This window comes from Cryptotermes secundus, unplaced genomic scaffold, assembly GCF_002891405.2.
Source record: "Cryptotermes secundus unplaced genomic scaffold, Csec_1.0 scaffold470, whole genome shotgun sequence".
Taxonomy (NCBI): Eukaryota; Metazoa; Arthropoda; class Insecta; order Blattodea; family Kalotermitidae; genus Cryptotermes; species Cryptotermes secundus.
The window spans coordinates 704074-716675 of NW_019739954.1; the positions used below are offsets into that span (position 1 = coordinate 704074).

The 12602-nt window shown below is 36.5% G+C and overlaps 1 protein-coding gene across 5 annotated transcripts in view; it reads right to left on the reverse strand.

Annotated features, from left to right (window-relative positions):
* Positions 1-870: 870 nt before the first annotated feature.
* The window catches only part of LOC111872137 (sodium-dependent noradrenaline transporter), a 241565-nt gene continuing 229833 nt past the window's right edge, over positions 871-12602 (reverse strand). For all 5 annotated transcript variants that reach the window (XM_033754543.1, XM_033754542.1, XM_033754541.1 and 2 more), the window contains exons 12-16: positions 12286-12426; positions 7250-7349; positions 4113-4213; positions 2260-2427; positions 871-1091 (exon numbers count right to left, since the gene is read on the reverse strand). In XM_033754543.1, the coding sequence (XP_033610434.1) occupies positions 993-1091; positions 2260-2427; positions 4113-4213; positions 7250-7349; positions 12286-12426 (609 nt within the window). In that variant the 3' untranslated portion in view covers positions 871-992. The remainder of the gene's footprint in view (positions 1092-2259; positions 2428-4112; positions 4214-7249; positions 7350-12285; positions 12427-12602) is intronic.

Genomic DNA, 12602 nt, shown 5'->3' on the forward strand with positions numbered 1-12602 from the left:
ATAAAATGCAGATGGCAGACATCAATGTAGCTTCTTTTTGTCAAACTTTGTTTAAAGCTGTTCAAAAGAACTAAAATGTCAAGATGAATTTGATCATTTGTTTTGCAGCCAGTGCCTTATGAACCAGTTACATAACACTGTTGCATTAGTTTGAAACATTTTTAATGGCTGGTATTTAATCTGAAATTACTAAACAATCTTCTTAGAGATAAAACCTAGCAAATATGAGAGAAACAACATGAAAAATTTTACACAAAATTTCAGATTAGACTTATAACTCTCAACCTTATGTAAAGAATTTTAGACATGGGGAACTAAGAGGGATGTTTTGGGTTTGCCAGAAGAAAGTGAAAGAGGTCCTTTCATATCTCACTCACATTCAAACTCTGGGTGGAATTGTGTAATGTGACTAACTTAAAACAGTTTGGATCATACTGCCATGACACAGAAACTCTGTTACAAACTCAGTTGGTACAACTTTCAATATATTCACTGCTTTGTGATCACAATCGTAAAACTTAGTCTCCAGCGGGCTGTTGCTGGTAACTATCCAGTATAGACTTGAACTGTCTTTTCTTAGTCATCATGTTTAATGTTGCTGGTAATTTGTAGAATGGTTTGTCTTAACAATGCATTGGAATTAAATTTTAATTGAAGGCTTTTACTGTGGTTTCAGGACAGATAATCTTCACAGTTAGTAGTAATGGGTTTAGCCTGTTTATCCATGTTTCACAGTTTAGGATAAATAAGCCAAAAGCAAGAATCAGATCAATAAAAAGTGGTCTGTTCATAATTTAATAACTGAATACAAACTTCAGTTTATTTTTATCTTATTATATTTGCAGCTCTTATTTACAAATGGTTCATTCCTTATAAGAAAATAATATTCTCACTAACATAAGTAGTTAAATGATGATGATGGTGATGGTGATAAAAAGTAATGCGATTTTCTTTAACAAGCTCACATTTGCTGAGTGCTTGTGTTTGTATATTTACACATAAAGCCAGTGCCTGCAACGGAACCGGCTGACATTGTGGGTCTGCTGAATGCTCTCATGTTCCTCTGGAGGCGTAATGTTGATTGCAATCCTCTGAAATATAAGAAGCAAAAGCTGTCAGATTTCAACATGAAAATAATCCGAAGTATAACATTTTGGTATAAGTTTGACAAAATTTTGTGTGTAACTTTTTGCTGATGATATAATAAACTCCACTCTTGTCTTGATTGTCTTTGGTGAGAATTTCTTTGCTTATATTTGGACTTAATATTATAAAAATCAAATCCCTCAAATTACTTTGACATGAATTAATCTTACAGTCAGAGTTTCATTTTCAATGAATCTGAAAATACTTCAACAGCAATTATCTATTTATCACTAAGTATTGTTCTTTGTATATATTTTTATAATCTTCTGCTTTCTTCCTGGTCTAACAACATCATATGAAAATATGACATCCTATTTCCTTTTCATTTATAATATTAAACAACCAAAGAGCAAAGAGGCACTGTAATTACAGTATGTTTAAAATGTAGCTTCCATACAGGCAATTCTCTAAGGTTTTTTAAATGATGTAATCCTTACTGTGAAGCATAATGTGACATATGGGCCATTTCTATGAGACGAATGTGGAAACACGTTGCCACAAAGAGACTGATTCCTGGACACCAACTGATTATGAAACATGGTTTCCATGGATATAGAAACTGAAAATTGTAAAGACTTAGAAAACCAAACCATTGCTTGGGAATTAAAATATGATTCCCATGACAACACAACAGAACAGATGAACCATATGACATGGTGACTTCTATCCCAGCTGCGTGGCAGTTATAAAAGGAGCTGACTCATGCATTCAGTTGTAGTAGAGACCAGTCCAAGATTCAGGCAGCAGTGAGAGATTCTTCTGGTGACATTCATCAGACAGATGTTCAGAAGGAGTTCAATGTGTGAGCTGTTATAAGTGACTGTAATTGTAAGGAAGTGCCAATAAACCCAATCATCGAATCCAGGACCCATTATTATTAGTCACGACAATTCCTTACACCTGACAACATAGAAACAGCGATGAACATTAGAATAAATAGCAGAGAGCAGATTGAGTATAACAGAGTGGACCAGCACTAATAGCCTATGTCAGACACTGTCCCCACCTACTCCAGCAGAGGAAAGCCAGCAGAATGTTGATTTCTTGGATCTCATCCAAGGTCCTTCTAAATACATGTATACATCGGAGTAAACAAAGTGGACACATGCTAACCTCTTTGAACGTGCCAGGTGTTTGTATGATACTGATGACGGCAACAAGAGGAATCATTAGGATGGATGAAAGAGCCAGAGTCCAACCGATCCATTCAGCCCAGCTGGGGTAGTTGTACTCCATGTACTTGAGGGGCTGTTGGTAGAGCAGTCCAAACATCACCACTCCCTGAAAATAAGAAAAGTGCATCTGATTTATTGTTTGTTTCTCATGCAATTAATCACCTTTATTCCAAATTGCAGAGAATTCCCCATTTAAAGTTTGCATTGAGAACCTTAAACTGAAATATTTTAAATGGATAGGTTATAAATAGTAAAAAATTTAAGTTGTCTCTGTTCTTAATTAATTACTACACCTTGAATATGTATGGGGGAGTGGATGTTAGATGATATGTTCTTGACCTAAGCACTAATTGGAGGTTGAATGATCAGCTTCATGCCCTGACCGCTTTATCCCCTGGAATAGAGCCCCCAGTACCCATTGGAGAGGAGGTTGGGTGGACCACAGAACTAGTCTGGATGATGAGAAGAGGAGAAAGATCTTACCCCTACTGGGTCTCAAACTCTGACCCTCAGTCATCCAGCCCATGGCCAGTCGCTATACCGACTGTGCTATCCCAGCTCCAAATGGGGGGTTGTTGAATTCATACACAGTATGACACTGCATTGTTAATTACAAATATTTCCTTTACTCTAACAAAACATTGGCACATGTATATCACATAAGTCTAAAAACAACAGAAAACATTGTATGATGTGCTGCCTAACTGCATAATGATTGTTACTTAAAGGCAATTTCTTTCTTTTTCTGCACATATTTTAGTTTTTAAAATGGATATATAATGTGTGTAAAGTATTTATGTAGTTAAATGCAAATTACGAATTTCAACACAGAAAACTTGAGCGAGGCTGAAATTACCCCTAAAACCATCCTGAGTACACAGACATGTAACATTGGTTTGTTTCTTCTACTCATTCCTCCTGCATGTATCACTTAAGGTCAACATGATGACATGCACACCTCAAGGTATCTTTGAGCAAACAGCAATAGCACATAAACACTGCATTTATCTGAATGGAAGATGATCTCACAAATAAAAAATGTACAAGTATCTACACATAAAATGTGATTCAGTGTACTGATTTCGTACAGTTGTTACAAACATATGAAAGACACTAAATATTTTAAAACTTGTTACATATTAATTTCTTACTCCTCGCACTTACATCCTTCATCATTCCCAGCTTCACAATGTTTGTCGTAACAGCCATTTGTGGAGGAATTACAGCTTTTGTTTCATAGCTGGTTTTCTTTTGGAAAACTGTCATTGCTCATGGCTCCTGACCTTGAAACACATTTATTTCTATCTCACTTCCTTTCACAGTTGCTATGCTGTTTGCAAGACGGGGCATGAATATTAGTGTTTACTGCATCTTAGAAACATCAACCTATTAAAAGCTTTGAAAACAATCATTATCTATTGTCACATGATCGAGTGGTTATAGACGGAGTTTTGGATTGGTAATTGGATTTATTTGACACTTTAACACAACTCACTACACACTCCAGATCACTATCACACAAAGTCTGGTGTTCTCAGTCTTGGTCTTCACTGCTCTGCTTGGCAGTGGCTTCCAACAGTGGACGTTCCTCTGCTCCTAGGCCGATGTCCTCACAGGCTGGTGGCCATCTCACACGTCTAATTGCCATCTCAAGACTCTCTCTCATGCCACAGTATTTTAAATAGGAACAGTGAGACACAAATTTTGAAGCTAATTGGGCTAGTCATTAGGCATTTCACCCATGCAAAGAAGAAAATGCGTTTTTGTTATATAGTTTATTCAAATGCTTACTATAATAAAAGTTGGACTAATAAATTTCCAGCAGATCCGCCAGTACATCCCTGGTTTTTTCCCCAACATGGCTTGTACATCTTCTGAAAATCGCTCCAGGCCTATGTAAGTGATGAAAAAAAAAGCATTAAGCATTCTAAAGTAAAAGTGCACTGTAAATTACATGAGCTATGCTGTACAATAAATACTGCATTTTATGTTTGTTTCTACATGTTTTGCTTTTGTACTAAGTAGAACGCATATGAGGTTATGCTGTAGTTAACCAGGATTTGCCTGATGTAACTGATGAAAACCATACTGTAACCTTGTCAAGACAGCTTCAGGTCCACTGGACCTTTGCATAATTCATCCAAGCAGGGTTGTGTTTGTTGTAATGTTTGTCATTATGTTGTTTTCATGGAAACCAAATGCAAATTCAATCTCAGTTAATTACAACTGAGACTTGAGTATGACAGCAATTGTCAAGTGGGTCCCTTATCACCATGGCATGGCACATCCTCAGGTTGTGAATGCAGGAGCATAACTCCAGATGTTGATGGTAGCGGCAAATATACTGAATAAGCAGTTGCAGATATCTGACAATGGGTGGTCTTCAAGCTTTGGGGTTGGGCATGGGACTAACAGTTCCTTTCCATGAAAAACAGTTTCTTACAAAATATTATGTAGGATGGACTGGATACGTCTGGCTTAGGACAGGGACCAGTATTAGGCTCTTGTGTATATGGTAATGAAACTCTGGGTTCCTTAAAATATTGGGAAATTCTTGAGTTGCTGTGAAACCAGAGGCTTCTCAATATGGAATCAACTCTATGGAGTCAGTTAATAAGTTAGTCTGTTAGATGAAAGCAATAAATGGAGGTGTTTCAATCTGTATTACAGTGCTGTCAGGCAGTATGGTAGTGTGAAGACAACACCACATGCTGCTAGGGGGAACAACACAGAAGCAAGGGACAAAATTACAGATTGCAACAACAGACTTACGAAGAGAAAAACAGGCTGCCGCAATAAAACATCTGAAGTAAAGTACACAAATCAAAACAAGTGGAATGCCTCTTGTAAGGTGTAATAAGAAAACAAAATTTGAAGGAAATTTTAATAAAAAGTGTTAACAGAGTTTATTGATTTAGATTAAATGAACTACAGTGTGTGCTATTTTAGCACATAACAATTGACTACATGTATGATGTTTTAAATCATGAAGCATGCAGTTGCATATGCAACAAAAAGAAGGTATTAGTGTAGTGTAGCAGTTTTAGCATAGTGAGACACCTCACGATGCCCTTTAGGGCTGAAACTTGTCGTGTCAAAACTGAAAGTATAAGAGAGAAAACAATTTGTTGCATTGTTGACGAACTGTGTAGTACAATAAACAGTATTAGATTTGTCTGATAATTTTCCTGTCCAGAATGGTCTAATACAAGGAGATGCTTTATCGCCACTGCTTTTCAACTTTTCTTTAGAATATTCCATTAGGAAGGTCCAAGAAAACTAGGTGGGACTGAAATTAAATGGGACACATCAGCTGTTCTATGTTGATGATGTGACTCTACTGGGTGATAAACTAGATACCATAAAAAGAAACACAAACTTTAATTGACGCTAGTAAGGAGGTTGGTCTAGAAGTAAACAGAGAGAGAACTTAGTATATGTTGCTATCTTGTCACCAAAATGCAGGACAAAATCATGACATAAAAATAGGTAAAAATGTTTTTAAAATGTGGCACAGTTTAGACATTTTGAAACGACTATAACAAATCAAAACCTGATTCAGGAGGAAATTACCATTCAGTTCAGAACCTTTTGTCTTATTGTCTGCTGTCTAAAAACATAAAAATTAGAATATACAAAATTATAATTTTGCCAGTGGTTCTGTATGGGTTTGAAACCTGGTCTCTGACTTTAAGGGTGGAACATAGACTGAGGGTTTGTGGGAAGAGGGCGCTGAGGATAATATTTGGACCAAAGAGGGATGAAGTGACAGGAGGTTGGAGAAAATTGCATAATGAGGAGCTTTATAACTTGTACTCTTCTCCAAGTATAATTACAATGGTCGAGTCAATGAGGATGAGGTGGGCAAGGCACGTAGCACGAATGGGGGAGAGGAGGAATGCATATAGGATATTGGTGGGTAAGCTGGAAGGATGGAGACCACTAGGAAGATCAATACGTATGTGGGTGGACAATATTAAAATGGATCTTAGGGGCATAGGATGGGATGGTATGGATTGGATTGATCTGACTCAGGATAGGGACCAGTGGAGGGCTCTTGTGAACATGGTAATGAACTTTTGGGTTCATTCATTTTGGTAGGTTCTTGAGTAGCTGCACAATTGGCATCTACTTAGGAAGGGCTCAGTTCCGTGAGAGAGTGAATAAGACGGGGGNATTTCAGTGACCTCCATGTCTGTAATGTATACAGATGGATAGATGGAAAGGTTACACATATGTGGAAACCACAGCTACAGATGGTAATTGTCAGATGTTACCATTGAATTTTGAATGGGCTCTCCACTAGTATCATAATAGAAATGAGTTAAGTTACTTGACAAAATCTCAGCTACATGTGAGAATGATTATGTAGCAGTGGTGAATCAGATTTCAGGAAAATGGCAGTTTTAACATACTTTGTTGGATTATTCTAAAATTGTCAGGAGAGGCTGAGAGAAACCAAAAAAAATATAAATTTTTGTAAGTCATCTTATAGGACTGGGGGGTACGCGGTAGCATAGTTGGTTGAGGGACTATGCTACAAGCCAGAAGGTCACGGGTTCAAGTCCCGATGAGGTCACTGGATTCTTTTCAATTTACCTAATCCTTCCAGCCGCACTATGGCCCTGGGGTTGACTCAGCCTCTAACAGAAATTAGTACCAGGAATTAATTAAATAATTTTCCTGGGGAGTAAAGCACGGCTTGCCGGTGTGTAAGGCTGACAACCTTACCGCCATCTATGAGCCGATTGTCTAGATAATGTGGGACAACCCTGTGGGCCTTCATGGCCTGTTACAGGGATAGCTTTACTTTACTTTTACCTTATAGGGCCGAATGTAGTTTTTCTGATTCTGTGCTGGATGTTTGTTGAAATGATATTATGAAAGAACGAAGCAATTAAGCTAGGTTATCATACTGCCTAACTTACCATAAAACCAAGATACTGCAATGGCTTCAAAGAGGGCAGAGCACAGAAGTGAGATGCCAGCTGAGTATGTGTCAAATAAATGGAACATGTAGATACCACCCTGTGATGAAGAAGACACAAGTAACTTGTTAGCATCTTGGAAATATTCTTAGTATACAGAAAAATCAAACACTGACTGTGTGAGAATACTAAGGGTACATAAAGTGGGATATATTGATCATGTGTTTGTTCTTGCCCTTTATTCAATCTTCATAATTTCAGTTGTAGATTGTGAAAACAGATAATTAATGTCAGATGTGAGATGCACAGGGCTGTGACTTCTGAAATATGATGGCATGTATTCTGGTAGAGAATCGCAAATGTTTCCAAGGAATCTGCCACCTTCATCTTCAGGGTATAAGAGTAAGCTCATTGCTGAAAAAAAAACTGCATGGATACAGGTAAAAGTAATGCTTACACCTTTTTCTCAATCTCTGTACCCTTGAAGAAAATCCTTCAAAGAGCCACTGTTTCCCTGACTCCCCTCTCCTTCCTGTTAGTTCAGTCAGAAACATTAATTCTACCAAGTGGATAATTTTCAGTCCAGTGTGACATTCAAGTTTACAACATTTCTTATTCACTTTACATGTTTTGATTGAAAAGAATCATCCTCAGAGGCGCACTGCTATGATCAGGAAACACTGTCACATAAGATGTTTTAAAAATATGCACCTAAGCTATGAGTAATGCTCACTGTATAAATGTTGTTACTATCACAATTAGTTTTAATGTTTGTATTAGATATTCATTATAACGCTTCTTGAAGTGTAGATTTACGTATGATGCTGTTTCTTTTAAGCATATTTGTTGGGTATTCTGATTGAGATTTTCCACTGCACGCGATATGATGTTCACTTTTCCATACAGTAGCCTCCCAGTATATTTAAAATTGTATTAAAATTTTCTTTTGTATGTAAAAAATTAGTTATTATGTTAAAATATCGTGAGCCAACATTGGGTCATGTTGTTTTCCTCCTGATGGTGGGAGATGTCATTTATTTCTCTTGATTGTATGTTCTTATTATTAGTCGTGTAGTTTACATGCATGCTGTGTCATTTGTACTGTTTTGAATAGTGCACTATTCAAAACAGTACATCTGGGGCTCATGACCAGATATTTATTACTGTTTGACAGTTATGGTCTTGTTATCGTGGGATGCCCTCTCTGACGAGAGGTCAGGTCTGTCTTTTGTATATGCTGCTGGCCTTTGCCAGGGCAATCTTTCTCAGGTCTGAGTCCCTTGGAACTGCAATAATTCGAAGTCAAAGTCAAAGTAACATGGCGACTGACAGTCAGTCAGTCAGTAAGACTTGGTGTCAAGCCCCATCTGGGGTCATGACCAGATATTTATTACTGTTTGACAGTTATGGTCTTGTATTTTGTGGGGCGCCCTCACTGATGAGAGGATGTGTCTGTCTCTCTCTTCTATATGCTGCTGGGTCTTGCCAGCACAGTCTTTCTCAGGTCCAAGTACCTTGATACTCACAATCATATTTTACTGTCTCAGATTTTAGTCTTCTGTTTTCATCACCTCCTACGACTTGCAGGGTAACAGTGGAGGAAATCGACCCCACCTCCACACGGGTTTGCACTAATTTAACTCAATCAGTCAAGTGATATCTCCTTGGAGCGGTTCCATAGAAACCACCACTTTCAACAGTACTTCCATTGTTGTGTGCGGGCCGCTACCTAGCAACGGTTTTGTAATTTTGCATATTTACAAAGTTGTTGCCTAGCAATGACCGTTGTCTCGTTTCACGGTCGTTGCCAAGCAGTGGATCTATATGCCAAAATATAAATACAGTGAACACTTGAACTTTGAACTTTTTGGTGTTCAGAACTCAAAACTTGAACAAAAACTTGAAAGCAGAATAAAGAATCACATGGTCGTCACACCTTGTAGACAAGTGGCGCCTAATATCATAGTTGCGAACAGGAGTATCAACCTATTTAATGACAATGTAATGGAACATTTCAGAAACATTTTGAAAAATAGACAAAAACAAATGACATTATACAGGCTTCTCCCCAAAGAAAAATCAAGCGGTGGTAATGTTAATGAACCACAACTCTCAGCTAATCGATTCCAGATGAAAGAAGGGTAATCCACCTCCCAGTGAACAGTAATATCCCTCATACAATTATTATTGATTGATTATTACACAATATTTTATTGTATGTACTGTTATAAATAAAGACATTAAATTATTGTAATTAAATATACTTGTTTTATCATTATTTACCAATATGATCTTTGAAATAAGCATTTAAAATGTTTTATATTGGGTAAATTTTGGGGGTCTGGAACGGTTGATTCACTTTACATTATTTCAAATGGGCAAATTTAACTCAAAGTCAAACAACTTGAAAGTCGAACCTTCTCCTGGAGAAGATTGTGTTCGAAGTTTGAGGTTCCACTGTAACTAGATTTCTCTTCTCATACATTAGGGGAAAACGAGAATGGATACAATTTTCTAGCATCTTATGAACCTCAAAAGTTCATTACAATGCTCACAAGAGCCTGTGACTGTTATAGGGAAAGAGTTGGAAATGATATCTTAAGAGAGGACAGAATTAGAAGAGAAATAATGACAATTGTTTGGCCATGTAAAAAGAATGGACAGAACAAGGATACCAAGAAAAACATTAGAGTTAGAATTTAAAGGAAAATGACCTATGGAATGACCCAGAACAAGATGGCTCTACCAGGAACTGGAAGATATCTAAAAGGGTATAAGATGGAAAGAAATCGAAAATAAAAGATTTTGGGAAGAAAGGAGAGATAGGAAATTTTCGTCCTGCAAGTTGTATGAAATAAATAATATCAGAAAAAGATAAAGAAGATTTTTCGCATGTAAATTACAGCGCTAACAAAACTATTCCGATTTTTGTTTTAGATAAGTCAGTCATATTTATATCCAGATTTCATTAAGCTTCAGTTTGATTTTTATAAAACTGTCGTGAAAATGTTCTGAATTTTTGTGTAAATTACTTCACCTACAAATTAGCTATAATTATTTTGTTTAATTTCTTTTATCAACATTTGAAACATTTATTTTATTGTGAATCTCTAAGTGTCCTAAATGTCATTTCCTCTATTATGCATTGAATTATACTGAGTAGAAATATAATGCAGATCGTATACTCGTATATGGGTCCCAAGGTATGTTGCTATTAATGTATGCATACATAGAAAAAACAAAAATGAGAAATAGTTAACCAAAGTTTAAGAAGCAGTTTGACATTGTGTAGCTTACCAATAATTGTGTAGAATACCCCACATGCATATCTATGACAGCTCTTTCCAAAATACCCTTAAATTATCAAGCTTCAGCCTCCAGGAATCAAACTTCTGCATGTAATTAAATTGGCTTGCAATTAACTAAATTTTATTTTATTTAAATGTTTTTTCAGTACTGAAATGACATTCCATGACCTTTAGATGTATAATCTTTAATCATCAGAATATAATTTAAAAAATAAAGGAAAATTGCAAAAATGTCAACGTTTGGTTCAAATTTTAGTATCTCCTCCCTTAATGTGATTGCCAAATGTTATGCCAACAGCATATTATCTTTTTGTCACTGGGAACAAGCTTCAGTCCCATTCTGTGTTTGAATAATGGAATTGCCATGAAAATTCAAGGAGTAAATCATAAAATGAGTTTCTTTGAATTTAAATGGCAGATTTCAGATTCTATGTTCTCTAGCAGGTTCATCCGAATTGTTGGTACCTATGTGCAAAACTACACAGTGATAGGTACCAGAAGACTGTAGTCTTTATAAGCAGTAGATATTAAATTATGAAAGAAGTAAATAAGTATCAAGGTTCCATCAAGTGCAACAATTTTGTATTTAAAAAGTTTCTAGTTGTTTTGGCCATTATTGGCCATTATCAGCAGGCAAAGCCAACACTATAAAGGAGACACTTTACATGTATGATAAACACATGTTGCATGTTATTTAAAAGGGATTTCCACCATTAGAAATCAAGAGAGATTATAATACTAGTGTAAATAAAGTATGTTAATTTATAGAATTAGTGACAATATCAATACAGTTAATTTAATGTTTAAAATTAAAAGTCTGGTGTGGCCATGTCTTCTTGCTATTGGTATATCAAACCTCTTGCATGGTTGGCCATATGTTCGTCTGTAGTATTTCATTTGTATGTTCCGAAGGGCTATGGTTGTCAGTGGGATGGGATGTAGTGAATATAATGAAATAAATAATGCAACTAAATAAATGTCTGAGTTATAAAATGAAATAGGAACCTAGGCATGTATGAATATCATGTGGGACATTGTTCACTGTTTGAGATATATTTGGTATGCACAATGTTTCAGCAATTAGTTCCACTCCAGTCTTCACTCACTGGTTGCCATTATACTGACAGATCTGTTATTATTTTCAGTTATCAGAAATGAATTCATTTCTCAAGTTTATTATATAGAAGCAATTAAGATGGCTGAGGGAGCCAAAATGTGTCTGCATGTGAAATTATGAAAAGTGTAGACATACAATTGGAAATAATAAGCTATTAAGAATGCCATCTTTTGGGATGTGGCGCCACGCAGATCTTGTGTGAACCGATGTTTCGGAGGAATGTATCGTCTCTGTCTTCTTGGTAGAAAAATCCGCAAGTGAGGAACCTGCACGAGCAGAATGCAGAATGCAGCCAAAATGTCGGTTCACACAAGAGCTAGATGGCGCCACATCCCAGAATAGAGCATTCTTCATAGTCATAGTGAAAACCTCAGCTCTTACATAATAAGCTATTAGCTTTAAAGACTCATTCATGACACAAGCAGTGACCCAAACCAATTTATCTAGGACTAAAGAACTGTACACTTCATATTATAACATTCTATTCAATCACCACATCATTTCTTTGGTTTACACTGCATAACTGCTCCAGACAATAAACATCAGACACTCAGAAACTTGTATTACATATGAAGACAGGTGCAATTATGTAATGAAATAATTGTACCTACTGGTGTGACATTGATTAGTGCAACAGAGAAAGATACTGTAGCTGCTCCTAGCGTAAATATCTCACGGGCAAAACGACGACCATGAAAGAAAGAGTGGAACTCGTCCATGAGGCCCGTGATGACACATTCCATTCCTCCCATCTGCAAAGAGAATGCACGCTCCATAGCACCAAAAGAAGGGGTATAGGTTAGTGAATACCTTCATGAAGATGAGAAACTTTTGTAATAAAACTGTGAACTGAATGTGTAATTATTTTGAGTTTAAACCTTTCACTCTTTTGTACATAAAGATTTCATGACATGGAAAGCATACATGC